Source organism: Taudactylus pleione, unplaced genomic scaffold (genome assembly GCF_031769625.1).
Source record: "Taudactylus pleione unplaced genomic scaffold, aTauple2 ptg001137l, whole genome shotgun sequence".
Classification (NCBI taxonomy): Eukaryota; Metazoa; Chordata; class Amphibia; order Anura; family Myobatrachidae; genus Taudactylus; species Taudactylus pleione.
Window position 1 is genome coordinate 5,569,460 of NW_028285538.1, and position 18,569 is coordinate 5,588,028.

General features: G+C 45.7%; 1 protein-coding gene across 1 annotated transcript in view; it reads right to left on the reverse strand.

Moving 5' to 3' along the window:
* The window catches only part of PRPF40A (pre-mRNA processing factor 40A), a 98,214-nt gene that overhangs the window by 68,603 nt on the left and 11,042 nt on the right, over positions 1 to 18,569 (reverse strand). The window contains exons 5-10 of the mRNA XM_088462006.1: positions 10,636 to 10,663; positions 8,328 to 8,350; positions 7,980 to 8,054; positions 7,773 to 7,883; positions 5,273 to 5,393; positions 5,117 to 5,144 (exon numbers count right to left, since the gene is read on the reverse strand). Coding sequence (XP_088318132.1) covers positions 5,117 to 5,144; positions 5,273 to 5,393; positions 7,773 to 7,883; positions 7,980 to 8,054; positions 8,328 to 8,350; positions 10,636 to 10,663 — 386 coding nt within the window. The remainder of the gene's footprint in view (positions 1 to 5,116; positions 5,145 to 5,272; positions 5,394 to 7,772; positions 7,884 to 7,979; positions 8,055 to 8,327; positions 8,351 to 10,635; positions 10,664 to 18,569) is intronic.

Consider the following 18,569-nt stretch of genomic DNA (forward strand, 5'->3'; position numbering starts at 1 on the left):
TTGTCAGACGAATCCATCTAGAAATAGTTGCCTTAGAAGCCGGCCAGCCCAGGCGCGCCATATCATATCGAACAGACAGCGTATCCGACTTCCGGAGGGATGCAGTCCTATCAACATAAATCCGAAGAGCCCGGACAACGTCTAGGGTTCTGGAAGCCGAAGAATCGTCTTTAAACACCGGAACCACAATCGGTTGATGTGAAACGCAGACACTACCTTAGGCAAAAAAGATAACTGCATACGTAGCTCAGCCCTATCCTCATGAAAAATGAGGTAAGGCGGACGACAAGAAAGCGCCCCTAGCTCCGACACACGCCTAGCAGAGGAGAGCGCCAAAAGGAGAACCACTTTCCATGGTAAAAATTAATTCCACAGTCTGTAAAGGTTCAAATAGGGAAGACTGAAGAAAAGAGGATCAAATCCAAATCCCATGGGGCCATTGGAGGTACAAACGGAGGTTGTAACCCGACAACCCCTTGTAGAAATGTTTGGACATCCGGGAAATAATGCTAGTTACTTCTGAAAGAAAATCGACAGAGCCGATATTTGAACTTTCAAAGATCCCAGACGAAGACCTGCTGATAAACCAGCCTGTAGAAAAAGAAGCAGCCTGGCCAAGTTGAATTTTAACGGTGGTGTACCCTTGCTTTCACACCAAGAGACATAAGTCTTCCATATACGATGATCGTGCTTTGAGATAACTTCCTTTTTAGCCCTTAACATAGTAGGAATCACCCTGGAAGGGATATCCTTTGTTCTTAAGATAGCCCTTTCAACAGCCCGTCAAACGAAGCCGCTTTAAGTCCTGATCTATAAACGGACCCTGATGCAGTAGATCTTCTTGCAGAGAAAGAGGCCACGGGTCGTCTATCAGTGGAAGACGTAGGTTGGAATACCACGCCCGTCTGGAGCCACCAGCAGAACCTTTACCCTTTCTCGTTTATTCTCTGAAGCAGACAAGGAAGAAGCGCGAGTGGTGGAAACAGGCAAACAAACTGAAACCGCCAAGGAGTTGTTAGAGCATCCATTGCCACCGCCTGTGGATCTCTTGCCCGTGAGCAGTAAAGTGGCAGTTGATGGTTCAACCTCGACGCCATGAGATCTACCTGAGGGAGACCCCAACACTGAATCAGTTGTTGAAAGACCTGTGGATTGAGCATCCATTCTCCCGGATGAATGCCTTGTCAACTGAGGTAGTCGGCCTCCCAATTTTCTACCCATGGGATGAAAATTGCTGATATCGCTACATCAAATTCCTCTGCCCAGAGAAGAATGCGGCTTATCTCCTTCATGGCGGACCGACTCTTGGTGCCGCCTTGTCTGTTAATGTACGCCACAGCCGTGGCGTTGTCGGACTGCACTCTGATGGCACGGCACTTCAACAGAGGATGTGCTACCTGAAGAGCATAGAACACGGCCCTTGGCTCCAGAATGTTTATGGGCAGTACCGCCTCCAGTCGAGTCCAGCGGCCGTGAAAGTGTCTTCTGCGAGTCACTGACCCCCCCATCCTCTCAGACTGGCATCTGTCATGAGGAAAATCCACTCCCACATTGCAAACTGCTTGCCTGCCAATAGGTGAGAGGAATTCAGCCACCAAAGGAGAGATGTTCGAGTCCTGGGTGACAGCTGAACTCACTGGTTAAGAAAAGAAAAAGGTGGGACCCTGATCACTGAGAGAGGAGGTCCAGTTGGAATGGATGGACATGGAACCTCCCATATTGGATGGACTCGAAGGTTGCAATCATCTTCCCCAGAAGGCGAATACACAGGTGTACTGACACAGTGCGATGACGTAGTATCAATCGCACCATGTGTTGGATGGAGGTGACCTTTTTCTGCGGAAGAAATACCTTCTGCTCCAGTGTCCAAAATCATCCCTAGGAAAGGCAGACGCTGAGTAGGCTGTAGATGAGATTGTTTGTAATTCAGGATCCATACATGGTGTAACAGAAGACTCTGTGTTACCCGGATGTCCTGCAGTAATTGAGTGACTGACGGAGCCTTGAGAAGCAGGTCTCCCAAAGTACGGGACGATAGTAACCCCTTGAAACCAAAGAAGGGCCATCATTACTGCCATGACCTTCGTGAACACTCTTGGTGCTGATGAAAGACCGAAAGGTTAAGGCCTGAAATTGAAAATGAGAGGCCCGCACTGCGAACCGAAGGAATGCCTGATGAGGAGGCCAAATGGGAATGTGGAGATAGGCATCCTTTATGTTCAAGGATATGAGAAACTCGTCCCTCTCGAGCCCTGCAATGACAGACTGCAGGTACTCCATTTTGAACTTGAAGGTCCACAATTAAGAATTGAGATGTTTCAAGTTCAGAATGTGTCTCACTGAGCCGTCCGGCTTGGGAACTACAAACAAGCTGGAATAAAAGCCTTGACCCTGCTGATGGATAGGGACATGCACTATTACTTGAGAAGATAGTAGCTTTTCTATTGCTTCCTGTATTACAACCAGTTTGTCCGCTGATGCCAGCAAACCGGTTGTGAAAAAAACGAGGAGGAGGTTGGATCTGAAAATCCAACTTCAACCACTGAATAATGATGTCCCGGACCCACGCGTCCTCGCAAGACTTGATCCTGGGGTCCTCCAGGAGAGAAGGGAGCGCGTCATGCAGAGGCTTAACTGAAGACTTATCCTGCTGGGAGGATGCAGTGGCTCTACCCCTGCCTCTGGAACCACGGGAGATAGCGGGAGCTCCTCTGCCACGACCCCTGAATCTCCCTGGGATATGAAAGGACTGAAAGGACGGTCCAGCAAAGGGTTTCCTAGGAGGAGGAGCAGCAGATGGGAGATAAGTGGACTTTCCACTTCTGGCTTGAAATAACCACTTATGCAGTTCCGTTCCAAACAGAGCTTCCCCTATGAATGGAAGCGCTTCCACGGCTCACTTAGTTTCCGCATCCGCCTGCCATTGTCTCAGCCACAGGGCTCTGCGGGCTGAGACAGCAAAAACCGAGGATCGAGAGGAAAGACTACAAATATCTGTTGAAGCCTCTCCAAGAAAAGAAGCAGACTCTACAATCTGTTCCGCTAGAGCATGGGTCTTCAACCTTGACCTTCCAGCTGCTGTGGAACTACACATTCCAGCATGCCTTGCCACCGTTTTGATATAACAGCATGCTAAAACTGTGGCAGGGCATCCTGGGATCTGTAGTTCCATAGCAGCTGGAGGGCCAAGGTTGAAGACCACTGCGCTTGAGGAATCAGATCCTCAGCCGGAACACCAATCTTAAGGCCCTTAACAAGCTGCGTAGCCCATGCTTCCACCGCCTGTTGACTCAACAGCTGACTAATGCGTGACACTGAAGGGTCCACTGAAGGAGGTGTTTCGCATAATTTCCTGTTCTCTGCAGGAAAGGGCTAGTAGGATAAAAGTTTACGTGAGATCTGAAACTTTTTATCTGGGCGTTTCCACACAGAGGTAAGGATCTCGTCCAATTCCTCAGACACTGGAAAGGTGGCTGCTAGTCTTTGTGTCTTATTAAAGATACATGGCCTAACTTCCACAGTGTCCATGTCCTCAACATGGAACACCTGGCGTATAGCGGCAATCAGCGCCTCCACACCCTGAGATAAAGGCTCCGCTTCCTCTGGCGCCTGTTCCTCTATAGGGTCCTGTACCTCCCCTTCCTCTGTATCAGGCATGTCGTCCTCTTCCAGATCATCCCACATAAGGGGATTTGGTATTAGTCTCCTAGCAGGGACACTAGAGGACGATGCCACGGGAGGAACCTGAGCTGACATAACCCTTGTGAGCCCTTCTACAGACCTGGCTAAAGACCGCGCCCAGTCTGGTTCAGAGAAGGCAGTCCTCTGAGATTTTTGAGACTTGACTGATGTAATTTGATCATCCCAAATAGGGTGTTGTGGGGATCCTGCAGTCTGTGTTTCTGAAACACACTTCTCACACAACAGGGAACTGGATGATAGTTCCTGTGTAAACTTCTGTGCACAATTCTTATAGGAGAAAGCTTTTTGTGCAGCCTTAGACCCCTTTGAAGTCATGTTACCAATTCACTGTTCACACAGAGAAACTAACGCACAAACACACGCACAGAGAGACTGTTTAGAAAGAAGAGATTAAGGGCATAGAGGGAGATTATGCTATTAACCCAGCCCAACCAGCGCTGATGCAGAGACCAGCGCTGTGTAACACAATATAATGTGCTGTAATCGCTGTGTAAACACAGTCTAACCTGCTCTTCACAAGTCTAACCCCACTGTGCAGTCACAATCTGGGCAGACAGGTCTCTCTTCTGCGTTTTTTAGCAGCATGTGTCTTTTAAAATGGCCACCAGCCTCCATCTGGGAGCGCTGGGAGGCAGCAGCAGAACTGTGTTAGGCTCCGCCCCCTCCGTTCTGGCGCCTTTCAGCGCTGTATCAGTTGCTTTTTAATGCCAGTCTGTCATTTTCTCCTGGCCACCCTGCTACTCAGGTTGCCAGGAGTCACTAACCTTCTTGCTGCCAAATGCTGCCAGACTGAGCTAATTGGGGACCGCGACGAGCGTTGCACGCAGCGCACCTGGGTACCCCCCAGAGACAGTGGTCTCTGTAGCTGAAGACCCCAGGGCACGCCGCAAGCAGCGGCGGTGAGGTCTCCCCAGGAGCTCCAACGGGCATGGGCAGTGAGCTGCCCGTCTGATCCTCTAGCTGATCGAGGATCCTTGATTTTTAGCAGAGAGCTCTTTGTAGGTGACCAGCTCCCTTGACACAAAATGAAGACTGACCTGTAGGGGGAGGAGCTAGCTACTATTCAGATTTATTAGTGGCAGCTCCCGGTTATCCCACATCTATACCCCACTGTACCGAGACTCCAGTGTCCCCTAGTGGATGAAGTAGAAAACATCATACTGATGCTGCACACCCACTGTGTTTATATGCAGCAACACCCTGAAGCCAGCAAGTGGATGCCATATACACAGAGAGGCATTCAATAACTACATGATAATCTCTGTGAGCCAATGACATCAGTTGATTCCCTAAAGGAGACTTCGGGGGAGGGGGTGGAGGGAAATGGAGGCCCTCCCCCCCCACACACCAAATGATTTTTCAAGGACGATTTTCCAAAGGTTTACATAAATCGACAAAATAGAGGGCGACATACCTGCTGCTTTCCTCTGCTTTAATCATTGCTGTGTGGAAAGAAAACAAAAAGATCATTTACGACTGAACCAGAAAGGTAACATTTTGTTTGTAGCAATAGAAAGAACAGAATTTATACAGAATCTTATTGGACCATGACCAGTAACAGACATACTACCTTCAAGGTCCTCCAGCTCTTTAGGCTTGGCCCAACGGGACTCCTTTGTCTGGGAATTGTAGTAGTATGGTTTCCCAGAGTCTGATTTAAACTCCTTCCAGGGACATTTGGACAATAATTGCTAACAAAACAATAAAGACAAACAAGATTGCAAGCAATTAAAAAAATATAATTATATAATACATGCCTGACAACTAAATTATTTGATATATCTAGCAAATAGTTTTTTTTGTCGCTGAAAAAACTTGTACTGAGCGTCATATAGAACAAACAAGTCAACGATATTCCTCATAGTGGAGGTCTTTAACACCTCTTCTTTTGACAAGGACAGCTCAAAGAGGTACTAAGGGATAAATTTACACCAGAAATGCCTTCAGGTCCACTTTGTGGCTGAACCATAATGACATCATGTGTGTGAATGATGGCTTTCCTCATTAAAAAAAAAAAAAAACTGTCCAACAGCGTGCTTGGCTCTAGAATGTTCAAGGGAAACTGATTCTTCTTGGGAGGAAAGTTCCTGTAGGCGACACTGTATGGACGGAGTACCTAGTGAGTGTTGTAGTACATTGACTAGGACCGGTTGTGAAGTGACTACCCTTGTTGATGAACAGCAGTTAAAGAGACTGAAGCTTCTGAGGAAGGGAAATATCTGGCTGGACAGGCCATGGATGGACTTTGACCCATTACGCAAGAATCTGCATTTTAAACATCCTCAAGTGAAAGTTTTTGCACATTGAACTGCTTTAAACGTGGAAAACATATTTCCCCAAAATCTTCATACATAACAGAATTTCATCCTCGAGGTGAAGGATCTCTGTAGATCTAGGATCTTTGCAGTTGGGAACAATGCTCTGTAAAGAGTGGCATCGAACAGAGTCCCAAAAATAGCAACAGTTGGGATGGGCCAAGGTTCAATCTATATATTTATAGCAGAAGGACGAATTATGAGTGACATTTCTAAGATGATGTTGTCTGAGCAGGGAACATCAATGTGAGAGTTGGTGAACTCTCCCTGTGCACCTGCTGGATGGTCTGGAAACTGAGCTATTTGCAGACAAATTTATCAGTGCATCTTGCGGTAACCTCAATCACTGCTCTGTTATTTCATTATTCACTTATCCACGCTTTGTTTACACCAAACATGCCTAGAGGCCGGCCTCGATGACGTAAGGGTTCCACCACATCAACAGGTCGCCCAGAGGGTGCAGTTCAAAAATCTTACAGGCAAGAATGTTGGTTGTGCCCTACACTTCTTGGAAAGATTCCACCATTTTAGCAGTACTCTATGACAAATACCCTTAAATGATTGACTCATTAACTTCTTAATATTCTCACTAACCAATATCCATAATATCCCCCATAACTAATGCAGTTACCAGCGGGATTACCTAGTTTCTGATAACTATCTATCCATGTAACGCCAAAGTCTGGACTGTCACCTGTTCGTGGGACTGGAGAACAGACAAGGATACTGCTTTTATTAGCTGATCATTCAAATAAGAAAACTTGTGTTACCTAGCTGGCTCTCTGGAGGCCAGTCATTAGCACCATAAACCTTGTGAATACTCTCTGCTCCATAGCCAGAGCAAAATAGCACAAAAATGCCACTGGAATCTCTGGTCTGAAAATCTGAAAAGATTAGGGCTTGAATACATGATAGAAGTTTGATATGTATAGAAGCCAGATTGTCATCCTCTTCCACGCAATTATGTTTTTAAGCCCTGAGCAAAAACAGATTGGGGATTTCTTTCAGAACACTTTGGACACCCCCCAATGATAAATTAACACAATTTTTTTTCGTAAATGACGTAATTTGGCGAAAAATTACCGCTGACACTGTAACGTAGCATTTTGCATGCAGATACACCTGCAGTCGCACTCAGAATATAGGCATGCCGCATACCATTTTAATCAGAAGATGATAGTGTGTCCTATTTGCATCACTTTGCGAATAAGATGCATTTGAAGGTAAAAAGTGGAACAGAAAGACGGTCGGCGATAGTCACACAACGCTCAAGCGTTGTTTAACACAACTTGTAGCGCATGGAGGTAAGATGTATGTGGACACTTCTGTACTAGGGGTGAGCGGGTTCGGTTTTACTCGGATTTACTCGGATCTTTAAACAGCATTTTATTGGCTATCGCCTATCGTGTTTTGGATAGCCAATATAATAAATCTGAATTTGCGGTAAAGTGGCGATAAGAACCGAGTAAAACCGAGCCTGCACATCCCTATTCTGTACTGTACAAGAGTATACAGTTTTTTTTTTTTTACATTTAAAATTAAAGAATCCTGTAGATTGATATTACATGGAAGATAAGGCAGCATCATTTCTCAAATGGATTCCTTAGATAAATTTAAAAGCCATTTCCTTCCTAGCTATGCAAGTACACAACTTTTTATTACTTTTCTTCCTGTGGTCACCACATGTAAATAAGAAAATATGCTTAAAATTTGACAGATTCTTATTAAAATCAAGAGCAATAAAATATGAATTACCTCGGTTGGGGTTTTCATGTCATCTGGTTTCTCCCATGTAGATTGCTTGGTTTCAATATTATAATAATACGTCCTGCCATCTGGTGATTTATGCTCGGTCCACAAAGATTTCTGCCAATGGGAAAGAGAAAATAAATATCACTGTGTGAGAGAGAATGGGGAATATAAATCTATCACACTGAGACACAAATGAAACAAGTGAATTACCGTTTTGGAGGGTTCTTCATTAGTTGTACTATTTGCGGTAATAGCCGGCGGTGCTGAAATGACAGGATGTGGTGCCTAGAATGAAAACAAAACAAACCTCAAAACATTTGACTTGTCAATAAAGTGATTACCAATTGGCCATGCACAGAGGAAGAGCAACAAATAACACACATTATACAATACACATTAAAAAACACAGGAAATTTAAGGAGATATAGCTCGCTCTCTCTCATATATATATATATATATATATATATATATATATATATATATATACACATATACACACACACAATGTTGTTAACAATTTACACTTTTGCACCAAAAGAATACAAGTTGATGACATACCTGTGGAACTGTTGGTGGAACGAAGAGGGGGGAAAAAGACAAAAAAGAATTAAAAAGTGATTTCTAATTAATATTTGTTGACATAACTTCTATCTTTGTCTATGTAAGCTTATGTGTTTTCTGGATTTTTTTTTTTTTTTTTTTTTTACTCTATACCAGGGGTTCCCAACCACAGCACTCAAGGCACGCTAACAGTCCAGATTTTAAGGATAGCCATAGTTGAGCACAGGTGACTTAATTAGTACCTTAGGTATTTTGATTTAACCATCTGTGCTTAAGCATGGATATCACTGAAACCAGGACTGTTCGTGTGCCTTTAGGACAGAGGTTGGGAATCACTGCTCTATACAGTGGCAATTTCTTTGCAGATTTGTGTCACTTAATTATTCCAGATCTTCAAACAAAACGTAATACAAGGGTCCCACTATTGAATTCCCCACCCTGACATTTTGCATCATTTTGGTGCTGTCCACTCGCCATAGATGCACGAATCATGGGATTATAACGTGGGTGCGGAACATAATGGTGTAAGGTACATGACCCCGCCCCCATCAACAACCTCCAGTCCAGTCTTGGCTGCGGCATCTCAGGCTACTAATTGCCCCTAAAGGTGGATATATAAATTTGGACGACAGAGTAGAATTTTTCAGCATGAACTACCCATTTAAGGTCCTGCCACAGCATTTAAATTGGATTCAAGTCAGGACTTCGGCTAGGCCATTCCAAAAGCTTGATTTTGTTTCTTTTGAGCCATTTAGAGGTGGACTTGCTTCTTGTTCTTCACAACATTGCTTTGCTGCATAACCCAATTGTGCTTGAGCTTAAGATCATGGATTGATGACCTGACAATGTTGTTTAGAATTTTCTGGTAGAGAGCAGAATTCATGTTTCCATCTGTTATAAGTCACCCAGGTCCTGAAGCAGCAAAGCATCCGCGCTACGTCACATTACCACCACATTTGATTGCTGGTATGATGTTTTTTCCGTGAAATGCTGTGTTAGGTTAATGCCAGATGTAACGGGACCCATGTCTTCCAAAAAGTTACATTTTTGGACTCATCAGTCCACAGAACATTAGCTCAAAAGGATTGGAGGTTATCAATGTGTTTTTTTAGTAAATGTAAGACGAGCCTTTGTTTTTTTCTTGGTTAGCAGTGGTTTTGGACTTTCAACTCTCCTATGGATACTATTTTTACCCAGTCTCTTTCATTTGGTGGAGTCATGAACGCCGACATTAACTGAAGCGACCAATGCCTGCAGGTCCTCAGATGTTTGTCTGGTTTTTTTGCGACTTCCTGGATAAGTTGTTGATGTGCTTTGAATTTTGGTAGGTTGGCCACTGTTCCAAGTTTTCTCCATTTGGAGTTGATAGCTCTCACTGTAGTTTGCTGAAGTTCCACAGCCTTAGAAATTAGTTTATATCTATTTCCAGACTGATATTCTTCATTTCTGCTCGTTAAAACCTTTTAGCAAACTTCACATTGCTGGAAAGGTTCTATTTAAAGCTGGGTATATACGCTACAATTATCAGTATTGTAGCGTGTGTGCGGGCGACCGAGGGTTAAATATCGCTCAGTCGGGGCATGCCGGATCGTCCAGCATGCCCGTCCGATGTGATATTTATGAGTTACAATGTCGGCTGCATCGGGCAGTGCATGCCCAGCCGCGGCCCACCGACATTTCTGGTGTTGCTTCCCACGGAAGGAACATGGAAATGTCTCCTGCCACAGAAGCAGAGCACAGATGTCAGGGCTAATACATTGAGTAATCTCACAGTGTATGCCGCCATCTGCCGGCTGACAGATAAAATGTCTGGACAGGCATTTTATCTGGCCGTGTATGCCCAGCAAAAGTGATGTTTAGAATAAACAAGCCTGGTTGTGACTAGTCTAATTGAACACAATTATCAATTTAATTTGGTTCATTGGTTGAATGTGTAACTGAGGGGGCAATTACTATTTAACACAGAGCCAGTTGGTGTTTTGTTTCCTTCAGTAAATGAAATAAACCTTTAAAAACTGTATTGTGTGTTTATTCTGGGTGTCTTGGTCTTATATTCAATTGTGTGTTATAATATCTGAAACAATTAAGCAAAACAAATATGTAAAAATATAACAAATCAGGAAGGGAGCAAAAACTTTCACACCGCTGTATAGAGTGAAAAAGTCTAGAAGATATAAGCTAACAGATTATTTACAGACAACTGACACTAGCTAAAAGAAAAAAAAGCGAGTAAATCTATTTTTATTAGATATATCAAGTACTCACAGCAACACAAACGATATGTAATAAGTACAGTACATACCAAGTGAGGGATCCAAGCTGTTCACACCTGGCTGTTAAAACACAAATGAGTCAATACATTGAAGACATCCAAGGTCCACATTATTTAATGGTGTGTGCATTGTAACACGAAAGCATGCAGAAAATTGAGACAATATAATTGAAGTAAAAAACAATGGTGTAAAATAAGAGAAAGCCTACCAAAACAACAAATAATAATGGCACTTTGTAATTGACAAGTATTTTGTATTGTGTTATAGGCCAAGTCTTATTCTCAAAATGTTACTTACCGTAAAATTAATTTTGCTGATTACATGCGGGACACTGGAACTCTGGGGTATAGATGGTGCTGAATGGAGCCTGGAACTTTAAAACTTAACTGTTTTAAAACTGGACTCCTACCCAGTCTACACCCTGTATGGTCAAAAAGACCTCAGGTCATTCAAACCAAGTCCCAGGCAGATACAGGAAAAAGGAGCAGAAACCACAGGCCTAAATTGTCCTTACTGAACGAATAGAACAAACAAACACAACAGAACACCAAAGCACTAGGAGAGCGTATAGTTTCCGCATGGAATCAGAGAAATGGACTTTATGGTACGTAAAAAAATCCCTCTTATTCATCAATACAGGCAAAAAGTAGATGTAGTAACACGTTTTACCTCACACCAGGAAATATAAGACCACTAAGTCCAGTGGCAATTTTTGGCGGACACTGGCATCCTAGAGTTGACCCACTCAGGAATGCCTTTAGACCTCGAGAGGACAGCCTGAATAGCCACGCGTTAAATTCAGCTGACGTAAAGCAGAGTGAACAAACGCGCCTTGAGTGAGTATCAGGATGAAGCGTGATGCACTATAGTGAGTTCACCACCAGACCCGAATACCAGGACCTCCACGGCCAGTCCAGATCCACCAGGATGGCCACCACTTTATCCGCTTGAGTACGTTAACATTGGGATAGGAATAAAGAGATAAATAAGCTAAAAATCCCGCGAGACCACTATGGCGTTGACCAGAAGTGCTGCTGGGTCCATGGTTTTGGTGCACGATACACTCTGTGGTTTAGCCAAGACACCATCATGTTGACATTCTGAAAACCCAATCTGTGACTAGGGCCGAGAAGAGTTCCCTTCTGGTCAAAGGGATAATTCACTGGGGTGGGGATCTTGGCAGCTGAAACAATCGGCCTCCAAATTGTTGACCTCAGGGATAAAGAGTGCTGTTATGGCAGGAACGTGGCATCCTTCCTACCTCATGATCCTGGCCATCTCCTGCATGGTCATGGAGCTTTACGTGCCTTGTGATATAGATAAGCCACCACTATGGCACTGTCCAACTGTACCAATATGGTCTATCTTGTACCCCACATAGGATCGCTTATGTGGGAGGGTAACACGTCATGCAGAAGGTTCATCGGACAGCCTGGCCTCAGGGCGCCGGCCCACCCAGGACTGACGCTTTTTAGACCTACCACCCCTGTCTGAGGAAGAATGACCTCTTGAAGAATGAGTCCGTGCCTTTCTGGGAGGAAAAAGGAAGGTCCTAAAAAGGTTCCCTTTGGCTTGGGTGCGGATAAGGGAAGAAAGGAACTATTCCTTCCCACAACCTTGGCAATAATTTTGTATAATTCAGACCTGCCAAAAAAAAAAAAAAAAAAAAACCTCTTCTGAGAATGGGAGGGCCTCTATGGATCTGCACGCCATCTGTTCACACTGCAGGGAGAGTTTGGGGTCAGCCCAGGATCTCTGTGAGTGCTGGGCACGCCCCCACAGTGATGTAAAGGGAGCGTGCGTCTCAAGGACAGCCCCTTTTCGGGGTTGCACGGCAGTGCTCTTTTGCCAGCCAGGCGCCCTTCCCCCTCTAGAATTAATGCTACCATAGAAACCTGGACTAACATAGAAACACACACAGAAATCTTATCCCAGTCATCCTGTGGTTCTAAAATCCACATCACATGAGCAGAATCCAATTGCTACTACAATTCCAAGAACTTCATGGGACGCTGCTAGTTACTTGCGCTCCCACTTGTCGCACCTATGTATTTGGGGGCTACGAATTAAAAATGTACTCTGCTGAAGGAAGGACCCTCCAGACATTCCTGGTAAATAGCAGTATCTTTCCCCTCATCACTCTAGGGCAGACATGTCACATGATGATGCCCTGCGCTGCTGGGGAGAGACGCCACAACCCCACATGCCCTGTTTTCCCGCAAACCCATCTTCCGGCAGTAACGCACTAGAGACGCCACAAGTCCTACCGCCGCGCTCCCAGCTGAATCTCTGTTGTTCACCCAGACATCTGTACAGGAGTCTGTGAAACAAGCTCAGCCAGCCGGGACAGGACAAGCGCAGCAGCTGAGACTGGAATCAATCATATCATCACACCTGTAAGTTCTGCAGGCAATTATTCTCATTAATGAAATCAAACAAGTCTCCTGCTAGGTTCAGATTGACAGACTTTCATCTTGGTTTTAGTATTAAAAGTTAAATCACATCCAATAAGATTTCTCCTGAAATTCGAAAATTGGTGACAGCAAAAAGTTCTCAAATATCGGGAAGAAAACATTAAAGTTAATGTTTTCTTCCTGATACTGGACATTTCTTTGCTTAAAAAAATTATAGTTAGTTTTCCTTAATAATAAACCTTTCAAAATTCCATACAAGACTTTTTTTCTTGCAGCCCACGTACTCTTAGACCGTGAATATTCAGCCCGGTTGGGATTTTGAGTTTGACATGCCTGCTCTAGGGGGGTATATTTACCAAAGTGCGGGTTTTTAGAAGTGGAGTTGTTGCCCATAGAACAATTCTACTTATCATTTATCTAGCACCTTCCAGAAAAATTAGAGTTATGGTAAAACTTAACTTTGTTAACTCTCTGTCTTCGAAGTCCATATGGTCCACAGGGAGACCTTGGGATGTAGGTGGTGGATGAGGACAACAGGCACCACGCAGTTAAAGCTTTAGCTTCCAGGAAACACCGGTCTATCCCCCTATACCCTGCCACAAAGCCAGAGGCACTTCAGTTTGTGACAAGCCATAGGCCAGAGAAGGAGGAGAAGATAGAAGGAAGACTGGTACACACAAGAATCACACTCTCACAGAAAAGGAGACGGGAAACCGGTGACCAGAAACATAGCCCATATGAAGCCAGGTGCGTCAGGGCAGGTGCACTGTGGACTTCGTAGTTAACAAAAGGTAAGTTTTACCATAACTCTAATTTTCTTCTTCCGGGTCCATAGGCTCCACAGGGAGACCTTGGGGATGTCCCAAGGATGCATCCTGAGAAGCAAAGGTATCAAATGCATAGAACCTCAGAAAGGTCTGGACAGAAGACCACCACATGAACGCCTTACAAAGCTGAACAGCCGAGGCGCCACGGCGAGCTGCCCACGAGGGACCCACAGAGAGAGTAGAATGAGCTGTAACAGTAGCCGGAGCAGGAAGGCCTGTCTGCGTGTAAGCCTGTGAGATAGTCATGCAAAGCCATCTAGCCAGTGTTTGCTTGTTGGCTGGCCATCCCTTCTAGCGAAATCCATACAGCACAAATAAGGAGTCTAATTTCTGAAAGGAACCGGTACGGACCACATATCTAGAGGGCCGAAAGGTCTGGTGATTGAAAGGTCGGGACTACAATTTCCTCATTAATGTAGAAACTAGTAACAACTTTTGGAAGGAACCCAGGGAGAGTCCGAAGTACTGCCCTGTCCTGGTGGAAAATTAGAAATGGGGGGAGGGGGGGGGGGGGAGGGGACAGGAGAAGGCCCCTAAATCAGACACTTCTTGCCGATGCTATAACCAGAATAAAATGGAGTCTTCGCTGTAAACCACTTGAGTTCCACAGAATCAAGGGTTGAAATGTAGGACCCTGGAGGGCACGAAGAACTGACAAATCCTAAGGATCCACTGGAGGGACAAAAGGAGATTGAATCCAGAGGATACCCTGGAGGAAGGTGTGGATATCCGGTAGTCCTGCAAACCTACGCTGGACCCAAATGGACAGAGCACAGACATGCACTTTCAGTGAGGCCAGGCAGAGTTCTAGGTCCAATCCAACATGAAGGTAGGCCAGGACTCTGGAAATCCTAGACACCTGGGGTTCGTAGCTTTTGATACGACACCATTGGAAATATGTATGCCACACTCTGTGGTAGATCCGAGCAGAGGCTGGCTTGAGCATAGTTTTAACTACAGCGCTAGATAAATCTTTGGACCTCAGGAGGGATGTCTCAAGAGCCACGCCGTCAAAGACAGACGACTCAGGTCCGGGTAAAAGAAAGGACCTTGAAACAACATGTTCAGTCGTTCAGGCAACAGGAACGGAGTGTCGATGAAGAGACTCTGAAGATCTGAGTACCAATGGACTCTGGGCCAAGCTGGAGTCACCAGCAGTACAGTGCCTCTGTCTTGTTTGAATTTCCGAAGAACTTGAGGAAGAAGGGGGACTGGAAGGAATAGGTACACAAACTGGATGGTCCACTTCACTGGTGCATCTACAAAGGTTGCCTCGGCATCTCATGTTCTGGACCCGTAACACTGGCAGTTTGCGATTGTGTCGGGAGGCCATAAGGTCCACCTCTAGGAGTTGAAACACCTTTTGGTGAAGCGACCATTCCCCGGGATTCACGTCGTGACGGCTGAGGAAGTCTGCTTCCCAATTGAGAACTCCCGGAATGAACACTGCAGAGATGGCCGGGAGGGGACTCTCGGTCCATGTCAGAATGCGTGACACTTCTGTAATTTCTGCCAGACTTCGAGTGCCTCCTTCATGGTCGATGTAAGCCACTTTTGTGGCATTGTCGGACTGAACCTGTACAGGTTTTCAGTGAAGTATGTGCTGGGCCAGGTTGAGGGCCCTGTAGACAGCTCGAAGATCCAATATGTTGATTGGCAGGGTTGATTCGACCGATGTCCAACGGTCCTGAAAGGAGTGCGGACCGGTCACTGCACCCCAGCCCGGGAGACTGGCGTCTGTTAGGATTACCCAGTCCGGAACTCAAAAGGGGCGACCCTTGGTTAAATGAGATGTCTAGCCACCAGGATACAGACAGACGCACCACTGGAGAGAGCACCATTATCTGAGCTTTGATGTGATGATGGTAACCTGTTCCACCTGGAGAGGATCAGCCTTTGCAAAGGCCTGGAATGGAACTGAGCATATTCCACCATGTCGAAGGTGGACACCATGGATCCCAGAACCTGCATTGCTGAGTGAATCGACACTCGGCGACTGTGGAGACATCTGCACACTAGTTGAAGTGTGAAGATCTTGTCTGATGTCAGAAAGATTCTCTGATCCTGAGAATCCAGCAGGGCTCCCAGATGAATCATTCTCTGTGAGGGATTCAGGGAAGACCTTTTCCAGTTGACTACCCATCCTTGCTTGTGCAGGAAAGCAATGGTTAACTGCAAGCAGCTGTGAAGCACTTCTGGGGATCCTGCTAGGAAGAGGGGGTCGTCCTGGTATGGTGAGAGTTGGACACCCGATAGCCATAATTTTGGTAAACACCCATGGAGCTGTGGATAGTCCAAAGGGCAGAGCCTGAAATTGGAAGTGTTGCTGTAGTGTAGCAAACCGGAGATATCGCTGATGTGAGGGCGCTCTAGGTACGGGTCCTGAATATCCAGAGATACCATAAAGTCCCCAGGCTCCATAGCTAGGATAATGGAATGTAGGGTTACCCTCCTGAACCTTGGCACCCTTAGGAATTTGTTCAAGGATCTGAGGTTGAGTATAGGCCGATGAGACCCATTCGGCTTCTGAACCAGAAAGAGTAAAATAATAACCAGTCCCTCACTGAGATAGTGGGACTGGCACAATTACACCTGCTTGCAGCAAGGACTGTATGGCTTTCTGGATTTGTAAGGCCTTGTTCGGGTCGGAATGAGGGCCTGTGAAGAAAAACTGGTGGGGAGGCAGTCTGAGAAATGAGAGGGCGTACCCGTTTGAGACCACTTCTCTTACCCAAGTATCCATGGTGGTTTGACACCCGTACTGGGTGAGCTGAAGAAGTCTGCCTCCCACTCTGGGATATCCCAGAGGGAGGCCCGTCAGGCTGAGGGTTTATCAGGTTTTGAAGCAGGGAGTCTGGTGTTCCAGGTCTGCTTGGTCCTGGGTTTGGCGGCCCTAGAGGAAGCAGACTGCCTAGGAAAGGACTGACCTTCAAACTATCCAAGGCCTAGTAGAAGTAGTTACAATCTTGTCAAGATCTGTGCCAAACAAGATCTCCCCATTGTAGGGTAACCCTTCTAGGCCTTTCTTGGATTCCACATAAACCTTCCACGAGTGTAGCCACAGGGTACGGTGGGCAGACACAGCCGCGGCAGAGACTCTGGAGGTTAGGAGACTGGCATCCAACGTCGCTTCTCCAATATAGGCAGCTTTAGGTCGAATGTGAGCAACAAAAGACATCTGATCCCTAGAAGCATCTGAGGAAAGAGTCTTCAAGTGCGTCAGCCCAGCTCTCTATAGCTTTAGCCACCCATGCAATAGCCATGGTTGAACGGGCAACAGGCTCTGAAAGAGAGTATATCGATTTCAGGCAAGCTTCTACTTTCCTATCCGTAGGATCCTTCAAGGAAGTAACTGTAGGAATAGGCAACGTAGCACTTTTAATTAAACGTGTAACATGTGAATCCACCGCAGGGGGTGTTTCCCATTTTGCACAATGAGCCATGGGAAAAGAGTAACATGTGGTTAGACGTCCTTGTGGTTGAAACCTCTTACCAGGCTGCAGCCATGTGTTCAGCTAGCTGATCCTATAGAGGGAATTCTGCTGAAGCCACTTTGCCGTTTAAACAGAGGGTGCTTGGACTTAGGGTCTGTCTCGTCACCTTCTATTAATCAGATGGATCTGACAGCTCGTACCAAGGCAGGAACATACATTTTTTACCGACTCATCCTCCTCCAGGGGGAAGTCAGAGTTAGAGAGTTCAGCGACTACTGCCTCCTCAGATATTCAGAATCTGAGAGTTGCGTGGACTGTGACGATAACTGTACGCTTAGAGGGCTTACTGGGTAAGGGCTTCTCACCTTCCAACATCATTTGAAAGGCCTTAGATGTAGCCATTCGAATCTGCACAGAGTTAGAGTACGTCTACCCATGGAGGGGGCACAGGAGGTACCTGTATCGCCTGAACCTGTTCTGGCAACCCCAAAAGGGGAATTACGGCCTGCTGTGATAACCCATAGGGGGAGTGATAGCCGGAACTGCCAGGCGGTCCGCAATAGTGGCCAGAACCTGAAAACCTTGTACAGGCACTGGGTTGTCTGATGGGCCTGGCCCATCTTGTTTAAAATGCTCCTCACTTAAGCCTGCAGCACATAATATGCATGATAGCAGTATGGGTGCAGATGCCTATGTTACTCTTGCGTTTGCTAGACAAAGCTGCAGAGTAATACTGCACTGGGTATAATGCAACCACCGTGTGTGTAGGATACTAGTAGGAATGCAATATACTGGTCCTGTCTTATGCTTTGGTAAGCTGCAGGAGCATGCAGCCCAAATATGGTACAGTGCAACAACCAACTGTTTGACAAACCTCACATACTTACTTCTATATGTGTGAGGTACAGGAAAACCCCTGAATACACCTGTATGTTAAGGTAAAGTCAGAAAAAAGGCAAAGATATATGCTGACAGTAGAATAGAAAACAGACAGGCAGCGCTAGCAGTCAGTCACATATAATGCAGAAACAAAATAGAAGTGCAAACTGGCACTACAATCAACTACACAGACTCAGTGTCTGGTAGGCTATAGAGCTACATAAGCTTACTCCAGGGAGAGGTATGTAGGGGGACCGGACCCTGCATATCCCCGAGAGCGCTGTGGCTTAGAGAAAATGGCTGCCGGACACCTCAGAGGGGGTGTGATCGGAGGAGGAGAGCAGTTCAGGGAAGCGAGACCTCAGTGGAATGGCGCCCTGTAACGGGGAAACTGACTTCCCCATGCCGATTA